The sequence below is a fragment of the Thamnophis elegans genome, chromosome 15 (assembly GCF_009769535.1).
Source record: "Thamnophis elegans isolate rThaEle1 chromosome 15, rThaEle1.pri, whole genome shotgun sequence".
Lineage (NCBI taxonomy): Eukaryota > Metazoa > Chordata > Lepidosauria > Squamata > Colubridae > Thamnophis > Thamnophis elegans.
In genome coordinates, this window is record NC_045555.1 from 44508504 (window position 1) to 44530613 (window position 22110).

General features: G+C 42.3%; 1 protein-coding gene across 5 annotated transcripts in view; it reads right to left on the minus strand.

Annotated features, from left to right (window-relative positions):
* The window catches only part of PANK1 (pantothenate kinase 1), a 46287-nt gene that overhangs the window by 23592 nt on the left and 585 nt on the right, over positions 1-22110 (minus strand). For 3 of the 5 annotated variants that reach the window (XM_032231491.1, XM_032231493.1, XM_032231494.1), the window contains exon 2: positions 1191-1543. In XM_032231491.1, coding sequence (XP_032087382.1) covers positions 1191-1543 — 353 coding nt within the window. The other 2 variants (XM_032231495.1, XM_032231492.1) reach the window with 2 other exon arrangements.

Consider the following 22110-nt stretch of genomic DNA (forward strand, 5'->3'; position numbering starts at 1 on the left):
GTGGGCATCCACGCCGTCACCAGCTGGTTTTCGTGGGAGCTGGAGCGCTGGAAAACGCCCCCCAAAACAGCCAACACCAGACAATGTTGGCTGGCGGCTCCCCGGGGGAGGGCCTCCGTGTGGGCGCACACACGAGCGAAGCGAGCAGTGCACATGCAAAACGCCCTCTCTCAGAGAACTGGTAGTAAACCGGCTAGGAACCCACCACTGGCACAAACGCTGACATGACAAAATAGCACCCTTCTGCCCCATTGCCATCTCAGTTTTGTGAAGTTCATTCATTTCATTTCATTTCTTGAATTTATAGGCTGCCCAATCCCGGAAGACTCCGGGCGGCTTACAGAGATGAAAAATGTTAAAAAAGGATTAAAACAATAAGATACAAGAAGATTAAGAAGAAAACACAACATGCCCCCAATCAAAGCGGGTCTGGACCTCAATCCAGAGGTCAACAGCCCGAGGCCTGCCGGAATAGCCAGGTTTTGATAGCTTTTCGGAAGGCCATGAGAGTGGGTAGGGTCCGGATCTCTGGGGGTAGTTCATTCCATAGGGTCGGAGTGGCTACAGAGAGAGCCTTGCTCCGAGGTGTCGCTAGCCGGCACTGTCCAGCTGAAGGCACCCGGAGAAGGCCCATCCTGTGCGATCTTATTGGTCTTAGGGAGGTATGCGGCAGGAGACGGTCTCGTAGGTAGTCTCGGCCAAGTATTAATGCCACTAGAGAATGCAGTAAAATGTTCCTCTTAATGAATGCGTTTGAGCTAAAAAGTGGATCTGATGCAGGGGTGGGTTTCAACCGGTTCGCGGCGGTCCCTGCGAACCGGTTGGTCGGCGAACCCGGAAGTAAGTAACTTCCGGGAACGGCGAAGGGCCCACCCGCCCGCCCGCGCTCCTTACCCAGTTTTGACTAGTTCTGCGCTTCCACGCATGCGCAGGATGCATACAGCGCCTGCGCGATCCTCCAGGAGCAGCTGGAGCATCGCACAGACGCTAGTACGCATGCGTGCGCCGCGCGCGTGCACGAGGACGCCGCTGGCCCCGTTCCAACCGAACCGGTTGGAACGGGGCGAGAAACCCACCCCTGATCTGATGTGATTAAAAAAATAAAGACGACTTCCCTGAATTTGATTTGGCAGTTTTGCCACCGGGAGTAAGAAAGCTCCTGAACTCGGACAGAGCGTAAATTCACCTACCATTCGGAAATCTTCCTCAAACTTGTAGGCTCCACCTCCGGTGGCACAAAGCGTGGTGTGTAGGCTGGAAAAGTTCTTTTCGCTGCCCATCTGTATAAACCTGTGCATAGCACAGCTCGGGAAGCGGATGAAATGGAGGTTCCCTTTACGTCCACACATAGTCAAGTTTTTCAGTTCCAGGTGGACATCCCGGATCCCTGTTTTACCGTAGGCTGTGTTGGAAGTCAGATACTTCCTGATGCTTTTGAGGTTTTCCACTTCTTCCTGCTCTTCTTCAGCAGTAATGTCTTTCGGTTCAAAGTATACCAGTTTGACAAGGGTCCCACCAATGTCCATGCCAAACCATGGGAATGCTAGAGGAAGGAAGGGAATAAAGGTTACTGCAGGAACGCTTTAAACAATAGTTTTAGATATTAATAGCAATAGCAGTTAGACTTATATACCGCTTCATAGGGCTTTCAGCCCTCTCTAAGCGGTTTACAGAGTCAGCATATTGCCCCCACAGTCTGGGTCCTCATTTCACCCACCTCAGAAGGATGGAAGGCTGAGTCAACCTATCTATCTATCTATCTATCTATCTATCTATCTATCATCTATCTATCTATCTATCTATCTATCTATCTATCTATCTATGTATCATCTATCTATCACCTATCTATTGATCAATCTATCGATCTATCAATCTATGATCTATCTATGTATCTCTACCTATCTACCTACATCTCTCTCTCTCCCTTTTTCTACCTATCATCTATCTAGCAATAGCAATAGTTAGACTTATATACCGCTTCATAGGGCTTTCAGCCCTCTCTAAGCGGTTTACAGAGTCAGCATATTGCCCCCACAGTCTGGGTCCTCATTTCACCCACCTCAGAAGGATGGAAGGCTGAGTCAACCTATCTATCTATCTATCTATCTATCTATCTATCTATCTATCTATCTATCTATCTATCTATCTATCTATGTATCATCTATCTATCACCTATCTATTGATCAATCTATCGATCTATCAATCTATGATCTATCTATGTATCTCTACCTATCTACCTACATCTCTCTCTCTCCCTTTTTCTACCTATCATCTATCTAGCAATAGCAATAGTTAGACTTATATACCGCTTCATAGGGCTTTCAGCCCTCTCTAAGCGGTTTACAGAGTCAGCATATCGCCCCCACAGTCTGGGTCCTCATTTCACCCACCTCGGAAGGATGGAAGGCTGAGTCAGTTCTTGGTGTTTTTCTGGCACTGTCATAGTTTGTGTGTGTGGGTGTGTAATGTCCCGCAGTTATCTACACATTAATAATGATCAAGTACTAATAATATTTCCTTATACATTTTAGTGACCTTTCCTTACATAATTTGTCTTTTCTTTCATACTTTTAGATTTCTAATTACTGTTTCTGTTAATTAGCAATTGATAAAACAAAATCCCACGTGAAAAAGTATTCAAAGCCTTCTTGATTTTAATTGTCAATTTATTCATTCCTGCACAATTCTAATATTTATTCATTTTCATATCTTTGTTTTTTCCACTGTTGTGCAAACACAATTCCAACAGCTGTTAACATGTGTAAAATTAAATATGTATTTATTCCCTTTTAAATACAAGTAGTAAGCTATTTACCTTCTGTAAGTAGCCCTTTCATTGTTTTGTGTACTTATTTTAATCCTATTTAAGTAGTAAGTGAACAAAATAATAAATTTCCTTTTTTATATCTTCTTTTTGTAGAACATCCATTGGGGCAAAGAATTCAGTGACATCGTCTTGGCTACTCCCACCCAGTCACATGACTGCCAAGCTACTCCCACCCGGTCACATGACCAGCAAGCCACCCCCCACACAGTCACATGGCTGGCAAGCCACCCCCACTCGGTCACATGGCCGGCAAGCCACTCCCACCCAATCACATGGCCGGCAAGCCACCCCCACAAAGGAGGCCACACCCACAGAGTAGGTTCCAATAAATTTTTGAAACCCACCACTGGTGCTATATCTAGGAGGCCGAAAAACCATCAATCCATGACCACACATCCCATAGGATTTATAAAACTCCAATTGCAATTTTATGTGTATTTATACGGTATGATCATCTAAGAATCTCCTGAATTTGTTCAGTCTCTGTTTTTTATTGGGGCAACCTGGTCTACCCAATTATGGGACGGAGCACACAGCTTCCGCTTTTGCCTTTCAGCCCCAATTCAGGGGCCATCGCAGGCAGTCACGTTCGTGGCAAATGATTTCTGTGTTAAATTTATATTTACCGAGAAAGAAATAAAGTGGTTCGAATCTCAGAAAGGGTATGGCTAGCTGACGAGAGCTAAATAGCTTGAAATAGATCTATACTAGTCTGCCTTTATTTCTTTGTCGGTAAGAGCTGAGGTGGCACAGTGGTTAAATGCAGCACTGCAGGCTACTTCAGCTGACTGCAGTTCGGCTGTTCAAATCTCACCGGCTCAAGGTTGACTCAGCCTTCCATCCTTCCGAGGTGGGTAAAATGAGGACCCGGATTGTTGTTGGGGGCAATATGCTGACTCTGTAAACCGCTTAGAGAGGGCTGAAAGCCCTATGAAGCGGTGTATAAGTCTAACTGCTATTACTATTGCTATTGCTAAATATAAATTTAACATAAAAATTCAGACACTAAGTTATTTCCAATTCTTCACGATCCCATAGGACACCAAGGTTCATTTCCTTTAGTATTGACTGATTTAATCCCCTGCATGGACAGGGTTAAACTCTAGCCTACTTTAAACCAAAAGTTATTACATCCACTTCAGAATACAGACAGTTGCCGATTTCAGCAGAAGGCTTCTCGCCCTTTGCCACAGTTCAATATACCCTCTTATCAACTGGATTTAGTCAACAAGAGATAGCAAAAGGTGAATGAAAGCCTGGATTGTAGCTTGGAATCTTGTATTTTGGGATCAGTTTAGATTGGTTCCAGAGGTGGGTTCCTACCAGTTCGCACCAGTTTGGTAGAACCGGTTCGTCAAATCTACCGAACCGGTTAGAAGAGGTTCCACCAGAAAGCAGGCCACACTTAGAGAAGAGGTTCCAAAAAAATTTGAAACCCACCACTGACACAGAGAAAGAGAGAGAGAGAGAGAGAGAGAGAGAGAGAGAGAGAGAGAGAGAGAGAGAGAGAGAGTGGAAGGAAGGAAGGAAGGAAGGAAGGAAGGAAGAAAGAAAGAAAGAAAGAAAGGAAAAAAAGAAAAAAGAAAGAAAAAGTGAGAGATGAAAGAACAAAAGGAAAAAGGGACAGAGAGACAAAAGGAAGGAGAGAGAGAGAGAGAGAGAAAGGAAGGAAGAAAGAAATAAAGGAAAAAAGAAAAAAGAAAGAAAAAGTGAGAGATGAAAGAACAAAAGGAAAAAGGGACAGAGAGACAAAAGGAAGGAGAGAGAGAGAGAGAGAGAGAGAGAGAGAGAGAGAGAGAGAGAACACATGGCCAGCAAGCCACTCCCACCAGGTCACATGGCCAGCAAGCCACTCCCACAAAGGAAGCCACACCCACAGAGTAAGTTCGAAATTTTTTTGAAACCCACCACTGATTGGTTCTCTACAAATAGATATAAACACATTCAAAATGACATGTTTTCTATAGTGATAAAACATTAAAATATGTTTTCATATAAAAACTAAGGGCCTAGCTTCACGTCACAATACTACAACCATTGAATTTGTATAATTTTGCAAAGTCCAGATTATTGATAGTGTACATCAGTGGTGGGTTTCAAAAATTTTTGGAACCTACTCTGTGGGTGTGGCCTCCTTTGTGGGAGTGGCTTGCCGGCCATGTGACCTGGTGGGAGTGGCTTGCTGGCCATGTGTTTTCTCTCTCTCCCTCTCTCTCTCTCTCTCTTTCTCCTTCCTTTTGTCTCTCTGTCCCTTTTTTCTTTCATCTCTCTCTCTCACTTTTTCTTTCTTTTTTCTTTTTCCTTTATTTATTTCTTCCTTTCTTTCTATTTCTCTCTCTCTCTCTGTGTCAGTCTGTCTCTGTGTGTGTGTGTGTGTATGTGGCAGTGGTGGGTTTCAAAAATTTTTGGAACCTCTCCTGTAGGTGTGGCCTGCTTTCCGGGTCCACTGGTGGAACCTCTTCTAACCGGTTCGGTAGATTTGATGAACCGGTTCTACCGAATAGGTGCGAACTGGTAGAAACCCACCTCTGGTGTACATGCTGGTCAATCTGGAAAAATTTATACTTGTCCCAAATTTTTATTAATAAGAGTTGCAATATGGCATAGTTGCAGTAACAAACATAGCTGCGAAAGGATCATTCTTGCAAATTTGGCAGGCCAAAATCTTCTAGATTTTACAGAACATTATCTTTTCTCTGTTCTGTTGATGCTCCCATAATAATTATCTTGATACAGTACATGCTAAAATCTACCTAACTGGAAACTAATCTAAAAGTCGAAATAGGTAAAAGAGGATTCATGTCACTTAAAATATTTGTACGCTACTTCCTATAACAAAACTCTGAAACGTTTTAGGAATAAAACAAGCATTCGTGTAATTATTTCTAATCATGCCTTTTTGAATGTGGACCTTTTCTTGATCATCTCACCACTTCAGAAGAGGAAAAAAATTAATTGTACACATTTTTTCCTTCTCAACAACTATAGAGGCAAAATACCTTTTCCTCTGTTTGGAATTTCTGAGAAACGATGGTGTGAAGGACATACTGTATGTAACATCAAGGGGCTTTATCTCTTAAATATTAAATAAAATTCCAAGGCCAGATGACGGGGGGAAATATCTTGATTAAATACTGCAAAAGTCAAACAGACCTCAGCAATACTGTACTGCAGCCCATTAACCCCATAGGCTGAATTTTATTACAGTTTTATCCAAATCCCAGTTGTTTAGCTGTAGATAACTCGACTTATATGCTTTTGTCATAACACATGCAAAAAATCAGTTGTCTGGTTTTCTAGAAGGTTAATTACAATTTCAAAATACAGTCAAGCACAAATTCACTAGCTCACACAAAAGCCGTACATCTTGCAACAGTTTTTCACCAAAATGAAGAAGTGCAATATATTTGTCATCTACTTTGTAGGATTTCATAACATTGGAAGAAACTTGAAATTTCATGTAAGGGCACATCAGAGATCTCACTTGTTGAAAGTCAAGAACTGGAAAGGTCGCTCTAAGACAGGGGTGTCAAACTCGATTTCACTGAGTTTGAGTTTAATAAAATTTGTATGCCACCCACTCCCATTGGGACTCTGGGCGGCTCACAACAAAATAAAAGCATTTAAAAAATTTAAAAAATACAATATTTAAAATTAATACATCATTCATTCAGTCAAGTGGGGCTGGATATTAATCACTCAATCTTAGTGGGGCTGGACCTCATTCATGAGGTCAACAGCCCCAGGCCTGCCAGAATAACCAGGTCTTAGTAGACTTTTGGAAGGCCGCGAGAGTGGGGAGGGTCTGGATCTCTGGGGGTAGATCGTTCCATACGGCCGGGGCAACTACAGAGAAGGCCCTCCCTCGAGGAGCCGCCAGACGACACTGTGTAGTCGACGGCACCTGGAGAAGGCCCATCCTGTGTGATCTTATCGGACGCTGGGAGGTATGTGGCAGAAGATGGTCTCGTAGATATCCAGGTCCTAAGCCATGTAGGGCTTTAAAGGTGATAACCAGCATCTTGAAGCGTGTTCGGAGACCCATAGGGAGCCAGTGCAGCTCGCGGTGGATGGGTGTAACATGGGTGTATCTCGGTACACCCAGTATCGCTCGCGCGGCTGCATTCTGGACCAGTTGTAGTCTCCGAACACTTTTCAAGGGCAGCCCCATGTAGAGCGCGTTAAAGTAGTCAAGTCTTTTTTCACGTATTTGTTTCATTCAGTGCTCTATCTAGTTTTACGATGTACCGGTATGTGAAGAACAGATCACATTTTAGCTCACATTTATGCAGAAATACTGAAAATTCAAAAGGCTTCACAAACTTTTAAGCACTACTATGAACTAGGGAGCCTGGCACGCAGTATGGAAGCTGCCGACATACCACCTCACCTAAGAAACTGTTCTGCCCCCATTCACGGCTCTTAACAAACGGCAAGATGAATAAACTTAAAAGGAACTTTCTTTATCAGTTCTCATTTCAAACTGGCTTCGAGCCCAAAAATAACAGAAATACAGTCTCTTTCAAGCCGATAACAGAATACAAAACAACTCTTAAAAGGAATGCACTTCTTCCAAAGTCTCCACGAATCAGGGTTACATGAAACACCAAAGCACTTATCCAAGTGTATCTTCCATAAATCACGATTAATAATCAAGCAATGTTGTACCAAACAAGGGACGCACGAAGGAACGTTGACTCCTGCGACTAGGGCGTGGCAGCATCCGTCCTTTTATCTCCAAACCTGCCTCTAACAAGCCCCAGCTGCATAGCCGAGGTGGCGCAGTGGTTAGAGTGCAGCACTGCAGGCTACTTCAGCTGACTGCAGTTCGGCTGTTCAAATCTCACCGGCTCAAGGTTGACTCAGCCTTCCATCCTTCCGAGGTGGGTAAAATGAGGACCCGGATTGTTGTTGGGGGCAATATGCTGACTCTGTAAACCGCTTAGAGAGGGCTGAAAGCCCTATGAAGCGGTATATAAGTCTAACTGCTATTGCTATTGCTATAATGAATCTTGTATCCCGAAAAGACTCACAGCAGACATCTGCTGAGTCACAACAGAAACTATCTCAGAATGTCCCAGAACATATGGAGCATTTTAATTATGTCCCCTGTGCCGTCATGGAAAAACGGGGGTTTCGTTTTGCAATTGGAAGAACAAGGCGTTATGCTACAGGAAGAAATGTGTGTCTCTCTTTTCAGGAAATGCTGGAATTAAAAGAGAGTTTCCACCCTTCTCTTTAAAAAAAAACAACTCCCCCCCCCCCGTCTCTTGGTTAAGGCAGAATAAATTACTTGTGCTTTGCCCCTCCCAATCCCATAATGAAGCAGATTTTGTTATCCATGCTAACATCAGCATAAGCAAATACACTTCATTATGTCAGTGTTGTGTTATGTACAACTCGAGACCAAGCCGTGCCAAAGGAATCTGAACCCAAGGAAAGGAAACCGTATGAATGACCTACAGAGGGCAAATAAGCTGTAAAGGCCACATGAGGACAGCAGAGAAATTACGGTACACAAATGACAACTAGAGAACGGTATTGCAGTTACATTCATTGGTTCATTTTTCATGGACGTGGCATTGCCGCATTTGATGATAGCACGTTAGCATACTCTGACCTATCAGAGAAGGGGGAGAGCCTTCTCTGTTGCTGCCCCGTCCCTTTGGAACGATCTACCCCCTGAGATCCGGACCCTCCCCACTCTCTTGGCCTTCCGTAAGTCTGTTAAGACCTGGCTGTTCCGGCAGGCCTGGGGCTGTTGATCTGGATTGACCTTCAGCCCCATTAAAACCGAGTGCGTGTTGTGTTTTTGTTTTTAAGTCGTTCTGCCCTGTGTTTTTAATCTTTTTTTAATATTTTTAAACTGCTTTTATGTAAGCCGCCCGGAGTCCTTCGGGATTGGGCGGCACACAAATCTATTAAAATTGCAAATTGAATTGAAATTAAATTGAGTTCAGCAAACCTTTCCCTACAACTATCTGAGGACGAATTATGAAAATGTGGTTGATCAGTATTACGGTAGTCCTTGACTTCCAAACACAACTGATTTTGATTTGATTTGATTTTATTAATATTTGTAGGCCGCCCTTTTCCCTGAGGGGACTCAGGGCGGCTCACATAAAATCAAGGGAGGGGGAAGACAAACATTAACAGAGAAACATATAATAAAATATTCAACAACATACATTCTTCATTCGGGAGGGGCGGCTAACCTTGTCCCCAGGCCTGACGGGCTAGCCAGTTCTTAAGGGCTATGCGGAAGGCCTGGACGGTGGTGAGGGTACGAATCTCCACGGGGAGTTCGTTCCAAAGGGTCGGAGCAGCCACAGAGAAGGCCCTCCTCCTTGTAGTTGCCAGCCGACACTGGCTGGCCGATGGAATACGGAGGAGGCCTAATCTATGGGATCTTATTGGTCGCAGGGAGGTAATTGGCAGAAGGCGGTCTCTCAAGTATCCAGATCCACTGCCATGAAGGGCTTTATGGGTGACTAATAGCACCTTGAAGCGCATCCGGAGATCGACAGGTAGCCAGCGCAGCTCGCGGAGGATAGGTGTTATGTGGGTGAACCGAGGTGCACCCACAATCACTCGCGCGGCCGCGTTCTGTACTAGCTGAAGTCGCCGGATGCTCTTCAAGGGCAGCCCCATGTAGAGCACATTGCAGTATTCCAGCCTAGAGGTCACAAGGGCCCGGGTGACTGTTGTGAGAGCCTCCCGATTCAGGTAGGGCCGCAACTGGCGCACCAGGCGAACCTGGGCGAATGCCCCCCTGGTCACAGCCGTCAAGTGGTGGTCAAACGACAGCTGTGGGTCCAGGAGGACTCCCAAGTTGCGAACCCTCTCTGAGGGGTATAGAATTTGACCCCCCAGCCTGATTGATGGAATATTGATGGAATCTTTGGGAGGGAAGCACAACAGCCACTCGGTCTTTTCTGGGTTGAGTACAAGCTTGTTGTACTGAGCCCAAAACATCTGCTGCTAAGCAAGACAGTCGTTAAGGAGAATTTTCTCCCGCTTTACGACCTGTCTGGCCATAATTGTTAAGTAAAATGCTGCCTTTCTTAAATTAATAGCAATAGCTTTTAGACTTATATACCGCTTCATAGGGCTTTCAGCCCTCTCTAAGCGGTTTACAGAGTCAACATATCGCCCCCACAGTCTGGGTCCTCATTTCACCCACCTCGGAAGGATGGAAGGCTGACTCAACCTTGAGCCGGTGAGATTTGAACAGCCGAACTGCAGATAACAGTCAGCTGAAGTGGCCTGCAGTACTGCACCCTAACCACTGCGCCACCTCGGCTACTAACACCATTGCTAAGTGAAACTGGCTTCCCAATCGATTTTTGCTTTTCAAAAGGTCACAAAAAGTGATCACATGATCCCAGGACACTGCAACCATCATAAATATGAGCCAGTCGTCAAGCATCCGAGTTTTGATCACGTGACCATGGAGACGCCGCAATGTATGGAAACCAGCGACTTTTGTCAAGTGCTGTTATAACTTAAAACAATCACTAAACAACCTGTACCTGTATTTCCATCATCAAAAGTTCTCCAGAGAATCAGAATACCGTTGTGCTGGAGTTCACTTTTGTCTCCTTACGTTTTATAGTTTTATGGTTCGCGACAGCTAAAAAGCAACAGGAGGCCTGTCTTTCTGGCATAAAACCAATATTCAAACACCCCACACAGTTTTGGCTTGTTCAGCAAGGTGGAAAGAGTCCATTTCTGCATTCTTCTGAGCAGAAGCTCAGAAACCAGGCCAAACAAAAAGATATTGAGGAATGCACCATCTTTCAAGATCCCGAGAAACGTTTATTTCTGTAAGTTGTAGAAAAGCAGGGGAAGATATAAATAACCAGTTCAATATTGACTCCACCTTAAATCTAATAGCAATAGCAGTTAGACTTACATACCGCTTCATAGGGCTTTCAGCCCTCTCTAAGCGGTTTACAGAGTCAGCATATCGCCCCCACAGTCTGGGTCCTCATTTCACCCACCTCGGAAGGATGGAAGGCTGAGTCAACCTTGAGCCGGTGAGATTAGAACCGCTGAACTGCAGATAGCAGTCAGCTGAAGTGGCCTGCAGTACTGCACCCTAACCACTGCGCCACCTCGGCTCTATAGTAATGTAATCTAAAGGGAATGTAATGTAATCTAAGGGGACGCGGTGGCTCAGTGGCTAAGACACTGAGCTTGTCAATCAACAACCGAACCACGGTAGTTCGAATCCCTAGCGCCACGTAACAGAGTGAGCTCCCACTACTTGTCCCAGCTCCTGCCAACCTAGCAGTTCGAAAGCATGTCAAAATTCAAGTAGAAAAATAGGGGACCACCTTTGGGGGGGAGGTAACAGCGTTCTGTGCGCCTTCGGTGTTTAGTTATGCCAGCCACACGACCACGGAGATGTCTTTGGACCCGCTGGCTCTCCGGGCTTAGAAACGGAGATGAGCACTGCCCCCTAGAGTTGGGAGCAACTAGCACATATGTGCGCGGGGGAACCTTTGCCTTACCTTTAAATCTAATGTTGGGTTCATATTCTCTACACTTTAGATCCAGTACATGACATAGGTTGCTTGGTGAAGTAATCCGTTGCTCCTAAATGGTGCATGAATCAGATTACAATGATTCAAGGTGCAGAGTAGATACTGCTTGGTGAGTAGAAACACATTGGATACAACCCAGCCAATTTACCTTGGGCAAAATCCTTGGGTACGCAGCAAACAGAAATAGAGAAAGATGCTACAGATTAATTTGGTATGCTGCACCCAGCAAAATATTCAACTGAAACCAAATTATCTATCCGGAAACTTAAAATAGATGGAAACCTTCAAAGTCGCAGATCCATTTTAGGAGATAAAAACAACTTTCTAGTTGTGCATCCACCTTTGCCCTCCTCGATTTCTCGGCAACTGTAAATCGGCAACCTTAAAACAGTCAAAGAGCCACAAAGGTCCTAACCCGAAGGCCCCCCCCCCCCGTGCAATTCTGGAGCCAACCGGAAGTCCGGTTCCCCCACCACAGAGTCTTCTCCTAGTACAGTGTCCTTTTTCCTCCGCCAACTGGAAGTCCGGTTCCCCCACCATAGAGTCTTCTCCTAGTACAGTGTCCTTTTTCCTCCGCCAACTGGAAGTCCGGTTCCCCTACCATAGAGTCTTCTCCTAGCACGGTGTCCTTTTTCCTCTACCTGCCCTAACTGAAAGCCCTATCAATTGTGGAAAACCTACTCCTTGCAATAGAGTCTCCTCCTGCTATGCCGTGCTCCCCCCGCAAACAGAAGCTCCTCTCAAAATTGTTGCGCAGACCAGCAACAGGGAGCCACAGCAGAGGGATGAAAGAGCCACATGCGGCTCTAGAGCTGGGGGTTGCTGACCCCTGAAACATACCATCCGCTACGGCAGTGGTGTCAAACTCAAGGCTTACATCTGACCCATGGGGCCGCCCTGGAAACGTGGGAACCTATTTTCATTGGCAGAGTGCTCAGTCCACCCCGGCCCTGCGTGACATTGAGCTAGCTACACTCACCCGAGCCCCAGCCCTCTGAGGTCAAACACAACGCTGATGTGGCCCACAATGAAATTGAGTTTGACACCTCTGAGCTATGGTATCCTTTTGGATCAGCTCAAAAAAAACTGGGAGTGAGTGGCATTGTGTGGATACTTCAGCTCATTTCTCCATGGTCAATTTTAGTTAGCATATCGCCCCGAGGTGGCGCAGTGGTTAGGGTGCAGTACTGCAGGCCACTTCAGCTGACTGTTATCTGCAGTTCAGCGGTTCTAATCTCACCGGCTCAAGGTTGACTCAGCCTTCCATCCTTCCGAGGTGGGTGAAATGAGGACGCAGACTGTGGGGGCGATATGCTGACTCTGCAAATTGCTTAGAGAGGGCTGAAAGCCCTATGAAGCGGTATATAAGTCTAATTGCTATTGCTACTTCATCTTGGACAGCTCTTATATTAGTGACTCACTCCATAATCAGCTTCATCTAGTGCCTCAGTTTGGGACGAATCCCATGTTCATCGCCAATTGATCTTTTCCAGTGCTCGGGATGACGGACCGAGGCAAGACTGAGCTGAAGGCTAAAAGACTTTATTTGGCTAATAATTAGCTCCAACCAGCGGCAGCTTGGCTCACTGAGCCGTTCAGCACTTTTGACCGCTGTTGTATACCCGGCGCCGTTTGACGCACAACCAGAGCGCGCCCTACTCCCTGTACTGGGAACAGACCAAAATGGAAGCAGGGTTCAGCAGCATCTTTATCCACTTATTGAGAGTTTCCCAAGAACCTGGGATAGGTAGATGTTGTTGCTTGATGATGCTAAAGGTTTTGTCACAGGATGTAAGCTGCTCCATGTAAAGTTGCTTTTTGCAATTGATTGAGGGTGATTTTGTCAATGCCATGTCTAATACAGGACTAGGATAAATAAATACCCAAGCAACGCTGGGTTATCAGCTAGTAAATAAATAAATAAGTTCCATCCTAAAGAACCAAACATGGTATTATTCAACAAAGGCACATAATAAAAAGGGTTCCTGAGACCAATTCTAATTATACTGCAGTAATACCCAGATCTGAGCCAAGGAAAATGAACAAGAGTATGATAACATTGGACTTAGTATTTTTATTTCTCCTTTCTTCTTTCATGTCTAGCAGTCATGTAGCGATGTTCAGAACAAACCAGACGTTAGGCTACTCCAGTTCACCTTAACCTGATGTTCTTCTATTCATTTGTCTAACTCTTGGGAATAACAGAAAACCAAAAATCTGGGACTCCTTGTTGTAAGCAATGATTCACTATTCTGGTGAAATTGTCTTTAAAACAGCAAGTCGTCTAAAGCCTGAAAGAAATTTATCTCCCTTTGTTATTTACCATTTTTTAAAAAGTGTGTCTTTTATGAAGAGATTAGTATTTCTGCTCCCAGTAAAATAAAAGATGCAACTTGTTTCCTACTATTTTTAATTGAATTTCAACCCAATCCTGAATCATTACCCTAGGATAGAAACATAGCAAGCTGGTTTTCTTTTGCTCAGAAGAACTAGTTGGAATGCACCAACCTTGTTACACAATATTAATAAAACTTCGAGCAGTGGGAGGAGAGGAAATTCAACACTACCATTGTTTTATCAGATATTAAAACCTGTATTGGTGCAAGACAATCCAGTTCTACATATTACAGGACAGCATAAAATTAATCATGTCACGTGAAGCTTCCAACCGATTACATCTAAAACAATTTAGTACTATTAACTGACATAATGCAGAAATATGATGCTCAACTTCACTCTAGAATATATTAGAAATCCAAATTGTGTATTATTAATACCAAGAAAATGATGGACTAAGACTCACTTCGCACATTGTATGAAAATCCTCGATCTAACTGGTTTTGCATAAGACTGTTGGACAGAATTCATAGGATGGCAATTATTGATTATGAAAAAACACAATCTAATACGTAGGTAAGAGTTTAGGAAGAAAGCTAGGCTAGACTAAAATATTTTCCCCAATGTCAAGTTTTCTGTGCTTAAAAATATCTTCTATTTGATCACAGGAGCATAATTGCACCTGAAATTATACAGCCCAGACACACATTTGCAATCTCTATCACAACAAGGTTTAAGTAAACAGAAAGAATCCAAAACATTACAAGGGTCATTTAACTTGATGGATGCTAACAGCTGAACTATATAGAGGAAAGTTCATTAATGGACAAGACAAGAGAATCTTTAACAGTTTATGAGTCTACCTTTGGACAAGTCGAAGTGTTGCCAAAAACTGATGAGCTACGTTTGATTAATGCTTTTATTCTTTATGTTTTTCAAAAATACAGGTAAGAGTTTATTTTAATGTACCATGGCAAAAGGGAATTCTAATAGATGTCAATACTTGTGTTCAAAGCCGAAGCTGGAATTAATCAGAAGTTGGTAGTTCTTCGATTAATTAACATGGCTTACAAGGAGGTAACCGAGATCACAATCCTCTGATTTCAGCACAAGTTTACTCCAGAGTACACGCTTATTTGTCTACTATAAATAATAATTAAATTTGGATATATGGAGGCAACACCATAAAAACAGATGCCCCCAAACTGCAACGAAATTTAATGAGCATTCTTCCCAAGTAAATTGCTGAAGTCTTGTGCTCAGTAACCACCACTAACTATTTTCATATAAAAGTTTAAAAGTGATTTTTTTGTTTTGTTTGGTTGAGCAAAAAAATGTGCTCCCAATGCTGTCCTTTCAAAAAAATGTCTTTGGAGGAAAGCATGATATATCCAGATCCAACGTTATAGTGGAACAGATATGGTCAATTTGTAAGCATCAGTCATAAGTGCTGTGGTTCACACATGGAACATGATGCTGTGTCTTGTTTGCCGTGGCACGACAAAACCACGAAGCCCTTATCCGCGGAGACATAAGCACGTCGCTAAAGCCGCGACGTCATCCCCGCGCGTCATCACCGCCGCGACAACAGCGCGGCAACAGAAGGGCGCTTTAAAACGGCGCCGCGGCAGAAAGCCGATTTCAATTAAGGTAAGGGTTAGGATTAGGTTTAGGGGTTTGTTTTAGGGTTAGGTTTAGGGTTAGGTTTAGGGTTAGGTTTTTAGGGTTAGGTTTAGGGTACTGAGTGCTTGGGAATGCGCGGATTTGCCCTCCGCGATTATGTCATCGCGGTAGGATCGAGTTTTTCCTTAGCGCTTCGAACGGCGCGAATTAGTCTTCGCGCTTATGTCTCCGCGGATAAGGGCTTCGCGGATTTGTGGTGGAACCTTGTTTGCCTTAGATTGGTGGTAGCATCCCACCAATGTATATAGAGCGTAAAGCTTGAAGTGTTAACACTCAGCAATGCAATTCATTGAAAATAAGGTTCTTAAGATGTGGGAGCTACACTTCCTTTTTCCTCTCTGGGACACACATTTTGACTGCAGATAGCTACTACAACAATTAACTTGCAACCATTCCCTAGAAAGCTATCAAAAGGGCACCCTTTGATTGGAATTAAGAGGCTGGGCATAATCACCTGGGAAATCATTTGTTTTCCATAACAATCGCCTGGGCTAACCAACTGTCAAGGCCATTTCAATCCTGAAACTAGAAGCAAGCATTTTTTTTAACTTCTTTAGTGTAAATCAGAGGACAATATTCCCTTCATTATCTGAAATTAACACTATCTCCACAACTGTCTACAGTTGTCTTGTTATTATTAGATTTGCACCAGTGGTGGGTTTCAAAAATTGTTGGAACCTACTCTGTGGGTGTGGCCTTCTTTGTGGGAGTGGCTTGCCACCCATGTGACTGGATGGGTGTGGCTTGCCACCCATGTGACCGGATGGGAGTGGCTTGCCGCCCATGTGACCGGATATGAAATCATAAATTAGTACTTAGGTCGGTCCAAGTAGCTATTCAGAAGTTAGTGGTTAGAAGCAATCGTAAAGCAAGATATGGAATTAAAACCAGAAATATTTTGTTGGCTATTTGAAAGGGAGTATAATATAGATTTAATTTTACACGTTAGCAGCTGCTGGAATTGGGTTTGCACAATATTGGAAAAACAGAGATGTGTAAATGAATAAATATTGCAATGTGCAGGAATAAATAAATTGACAATTAAAATCAAGAAGGCTTTGAATACTTTTTCACGTGGGATTGGTTTTAGCAATTGCCAACTAACGGAAACAGAAATTAGAAATCCAAAAGTATGAAACAAAACACCAGTTATGTAAGGAAAGGTCCCTAAAATGTATAAGGAAATATAACTAGATCATTATTAATGTGTAGATAACTGTGGGACATTACACACCCACCAGGGGTGGGTTTCAAAAATTTTTGGAACCTCTTCTGTAGGGGTGGCCTGCTTTCCGGGTCCACTGGTGGAACCTCTTCTAACCAGTTAGGTAGATTTGACGAACCGGTTCTACCGAATAGGTGCGAACTGGTAGGAACCCACCTCTGATTTGCACCCTGCGTTTCTGTTGTATAATTCAAAGTGGCACTCATAATGTTCCCAACCACCTATTGTCAACGACACCAACCCTATGGGGAATGACTAACCAAAGTCACCCCGCCAGCTTTCAGGCCTAAAGGAGGATTTGAACTCATAATCTCCTGGTTTCTAGTCCAGCAATTTCGCCAAACTAGCTCTCTGTTAGATGCTTACTATGGTATTGCCAAATAAAACCTGAAGAGACTTTTACATTGTGTAAACGGGACAAGTATTCCTTCTTGACTTAAAAAACAAACGATAGCAACCATCTTTTGTATAATGCAAAGGATAAATAAACCAAGTTGGAGTTTCAAGTGGAGGTTTCAGCTCCTCTCTTTATTAAGCAACCATCACAAGTTACTGCATGCAATTTGTAAAGCACACTTTCACATACAAAACTAATAAGCACCTTTTAACACTGACCTCTAAATAATCCTGCCAAACCAGAACAACCAGATTATTCAATATTGTATTTTACACAGGCTTCTTCGGTGAAAAATTCCTTGTTTTGTTACTCAATGTAAACAGTCCAAAACTTCTAGGAATCGCAGCTTAGATGTTTAGATCACACTTTTTCCTTACTCTGCCTCAAGTCACTTTATTCTCAAATTAGAAAATGTGAGTTTAAATCCCTGTTTTTCCTAATTAAAGCTCTGGCTGCGGAGCTTTCAAGCCGTTCTTTGTAAAATATTCTTCACAAACTTTTACCCGTCTTCTTGTAGTTTAATATCAGCAAGCAAGCACTATTTGCTGATAATAAAACAAAAATATGGACTGCATGATACTAATATTCTTAAGTACAGGATGTAAAGGTAACATCACCAGCAACTGTACAAGCTAAAATCAGAATAACAGAGCACTGGAAGGGACCCTGGAGGTCTTCTAGTCCAACCCCCTGCTCAAGCAGGAAACCTTATACCAGTTTACACAAATGGTTGCCCAATCTCTTCTTAAAATTCTCCAGTGTTGGAGCATATCAGAAAGGCTCTTTTTTAACTTTGATGCCTAATGGCAACAAAGATTTGAGAACTGAAGGTTAAGAGCCACAAATATTAAGGTTTTAAAAATTATGCACATTAAGGCCCAAAAAATAAACGTAGACTGTCAGTGTTTGAACAGTTGAAAAACAAGAGAACAGTGCAAACAGCTATTATGGATGAGCATGAAAATTAGGATATAACAAAAAAACATTAGTTGGTGCTGAAATGACTAATTAAATTGATGCAGAATAAAAAATTGCTCTGAATTGCATCCTGTTTTTGTTCTTAGATATACATTGCTACATTTTTCCAAAGAACTCACTCCAAGATGAAGATGTTTAAACTCTTGCATTGCTTTTTTTAATATATGTGTGTGTGTGTGTGTTTATTTGTGCTGATAAATAACACACACAAAAAACACAAATATAACAAAAGGCAACAGTAAAAATATTGGGTTTCTGTCGTGATGGACTCTTGTGACGAGCCGATTGACAGATGATGGAAGCAATTAGCTTCCTCCCATAATTTGGGCATACCAGGGGTTGTAAAAATCTAATATATATATATATATATATATATATATATATATATATATATATATATATATATATATATATATATATATATATATAGTTAGAGCTCTGTTAATTTCAGTGGGGTTCTGTCCTGTGCAGAAGTAATCATCACATATGGGATTCCACGATATTAACTGACAAAAAAAAATCAATTAAAAAAAATCAAAATCAACAACCATACGCAATCATTTTGTGAATTAGATTTACACCAAGTTTCTATGGTCTGCCACATTGCAGACATTTCTAATAAATGTAAAAGTTCCTAGAAACCCTTCTGATGGAAATAAAAATCTTCGTATTATGCATCATTTTAACCTTTCCCTATTTTATCCAGCTTCGGTCTGTTTTCTTTTTCAAAATAAAACAACTTCTTATTGTTGTAAAAGTCCCAATCTATCAGAGAATATAATGGGAAAATAACCCACCAAACATTTCAATGAACCGACGAGTAAACATATTTTCGGCTCATCTAGTTTAGGAAAAATGGTTTATCTTTCTCAAAATCCACCCGAAAAAAAACCCCATCAAAACTATAGGATATATTGCTGCTCAGTGAGATTATGTCTAAATAGACTAATTATGTCTAAATAGACTAATGCAAGACTAATTTAGATTATGTCTAAATAGACTAATTCAAATAGACTAATTCAATAGACTAATTCAAGGGTCACACTGAATAAAATAGGGTCTTGACTTCCAAGTAAGTTAAGAATCGAATCAAGTTTTGAATGTAATTGTTTTAGCAGCCATGCCTTTTTAAAATCTACTTACAAACTCAACACTCTGTATTTCTAATTATTATTTTTGAGCACTGTGTTAAACTGCTCTAAACATTGAAGAACCTGCCACATCCACACACATTACTCCAAAAACACATGCTAGTGAGAACTGATCTTTGAGAAATCTATTGAATTTCATAGAATTGTGAACAGGTAGGATCATTTTTATTCAAACCCAGTAATATTCAGATAGCATCCTGCTATCCTTGCTTGCACGCACCGCCTGTTTAAAATCTACTTTACAAACTCAACACTCTTGTATTTCTAATTATTATTTTTGAGCACTGGGTTAAACTGCTCTAAACATTGAAGAACCTGCCACATCCACACACACATTACTCCAAAAACACTTGCTAGTGAGAACTGATCTTTGAGAAATCTATTGAATTTCATAGAATTGTGAACAGGTAGGATCATTTTTATTCAAACCCAGTAATATTCAGATAGCATCCTGCTATCCTTGCTTGCACGCACCACCTGTTTAAAATCTACTTACAAACTCAACACTCTGTATTTCTAATTATTATTTTTGAGCATTGCTCTAAACATTGAAGAACCTGCCACATCCACGCACATTACTCCAAAGCACTTGCTAGTGAGAACTGATCTTTGAGAAATCTATTGAATTTCATAGAATTGTGAACAGGTAGGATCATTTTTATTCAAACCCAGTAATATTCAGATAGCATCCTGCTATCCTTGCTTGCACGCACTGCCTTTTTAAAAATCTACTTACAAACTCAACACTCTTGTATTTCTAATTATTATTTTTGAGCACTGGGTTAAACTGCTCTAAACACTGAAGAACCTGCCACATCCACACACACATTACTCCAAAACACTTGCTAGTGAGAACTGATCTTTGAGAAATCTATTGAATTTCATAGAATTTGTGAACAGGTAGGATCATTTTTATTCAAACCCAGAAATATTCAGATAGCATCCTGCTATCCTTGCTTGCACACACCACCTTTTTAAAAATCTACTTACAAACTCAACACTCTGTATTTCTAATTATTATTTTTGAGCGCTGTGTTAAACTGCTCTCAACATTGAAGAACCTGCCACATCCACCCACATTACTCCAAAACACTTGCTAGTGAGAACTGATCTTTGAGAAATCTATTGAATTTCATAGAATTTGTGAACAGGTAGGATCATTTTTATTCAAACCCAGAAATATTCAGATAGCATCCTGCTATCCTTGCTTGCACGCACCACCTGTTTAAAATCTACTTACAAACTCAACACTCTGTATTTCTAATTATTATTTTTGAGCATTGCTCTAAACATTGAAGAACCTGCCACATCCACACACATTACTCCAAAACACTTGCTAGTGAGAACTGATCTTTGAGAAATCTATTGAATTTCATAGAATTTGTGAACAGGTAGGATCATTTTTATTCATATATATATATATATATATATATATATATATATATATAGATATAGATATAGATATAGATATAGATATAGATATAGATATAGATATAGATATAGATATAGATATAGATATAGATATAGATATAGATATAGATATAGATATAGATAGATAGATAGATAGATAGATAGATAGATAGATGATAGATAGATAGATATAGATATAGATATAGATATAGAGCAATGCAATATCTGAATATTACTGGGTTTGAATAAAAATTATCAAATTATATATATAGCATCCTTGCTACCTACTCAAACTCTCCCTCTTTCCTTCATAAAAATATGCCACCAATGGCAGAGAAAACGCCATGCTGATTATGAAACAAGGGCAGCCTTACACAAGTCCAAATCTACTTACAGTGTTCTTGTCAATGATTAGCCTCATTTTTTTTGAGTTACTTAAAAGTTGGGCTTGAAAGCAGACAATCCGAGTCAGTCTTGACTTTTTCTACATCCCCAAAACTGGCAAAGCGCTTCATCAAGGGCATATTTATATACAACCCCATCCACACTGGGGGGGGGGAGGAGGGAGGGAGGAAGGGGGGGGGGCAACCTCTCATTTCAGCGCTCTGGACAGAACAAGAGGGGGAGACACGAGACCAGCCCACCTCTTCCCAGCCTCCTGATTGGTCAAGCCCGGGGACCGGCCTACGTGGGATCAGTGGGTGTGTACCCGGAGGACGCGCCCCGATTGGCCGAGCCCGAGACGGTATTTTAATGAACTGATTGTTCGGGGCGGGCGGGACGAGAGGCAGCCCCGTCGCAAGTCAGAAACGCCGGAGACGCTCCTGGCCGAAAAGCGCGATCAAATCCCAAGAACCCAGAAAACGCAACACCGGCAAAAAAAATTTATATATTATTTTTTTTAATTAAATATAAATATATATCTCAACTGAAAAAAAGATTTGGGGTTTTTTTGGGGGTGGGTTGGGGATCCAAAAAAAATTATATATTATTTTTTTAATTAAATATAAATATATATCTCAACTGAAAAAAAAAGATTGGGGTTTTTTGGGGGTTGGGGGGGTCTTTCCTTGCATCGAAATAACATTCGAGCAATGAAGCCCTCTCTTGCCTCTTCCATCCCGTGAATGCGCTTTTGGAAACATTCCCACGGCACGCAAGACACGTGAGCCGGGGCAAACCCGCCCGGCTGGTCTCATTCACAGATTTTTAAGTTTCTCCCCCCCGCTCCCTTGTTAAGGAAACAGCCGCGCCACGCCAACCGAGACCGCCTGCAATGATGCTCCCCGGTGCATCCCTTCGCTTTCCAAGGGTCCCATTTTGCACCCTCCTCCCCAATGCGTTGCAATGCAAGGCGCCCCCTCCGACTCGGAACCCCCAGCCTGCAATGATGCTCCCCGGTGCATCCCCTTCGCTTTCCAAGGGTCCCTTTTGGGCACCTTCCTCCCCAATGCGTTGCAATGCAAGGCGCCCCCTCCGACTCGGAACCCCCCCGCCTGCAATGATGCTCCCCGGTGCATCCCCTTCGCTTTCCAAGGGTCCCTTTTGGGCAC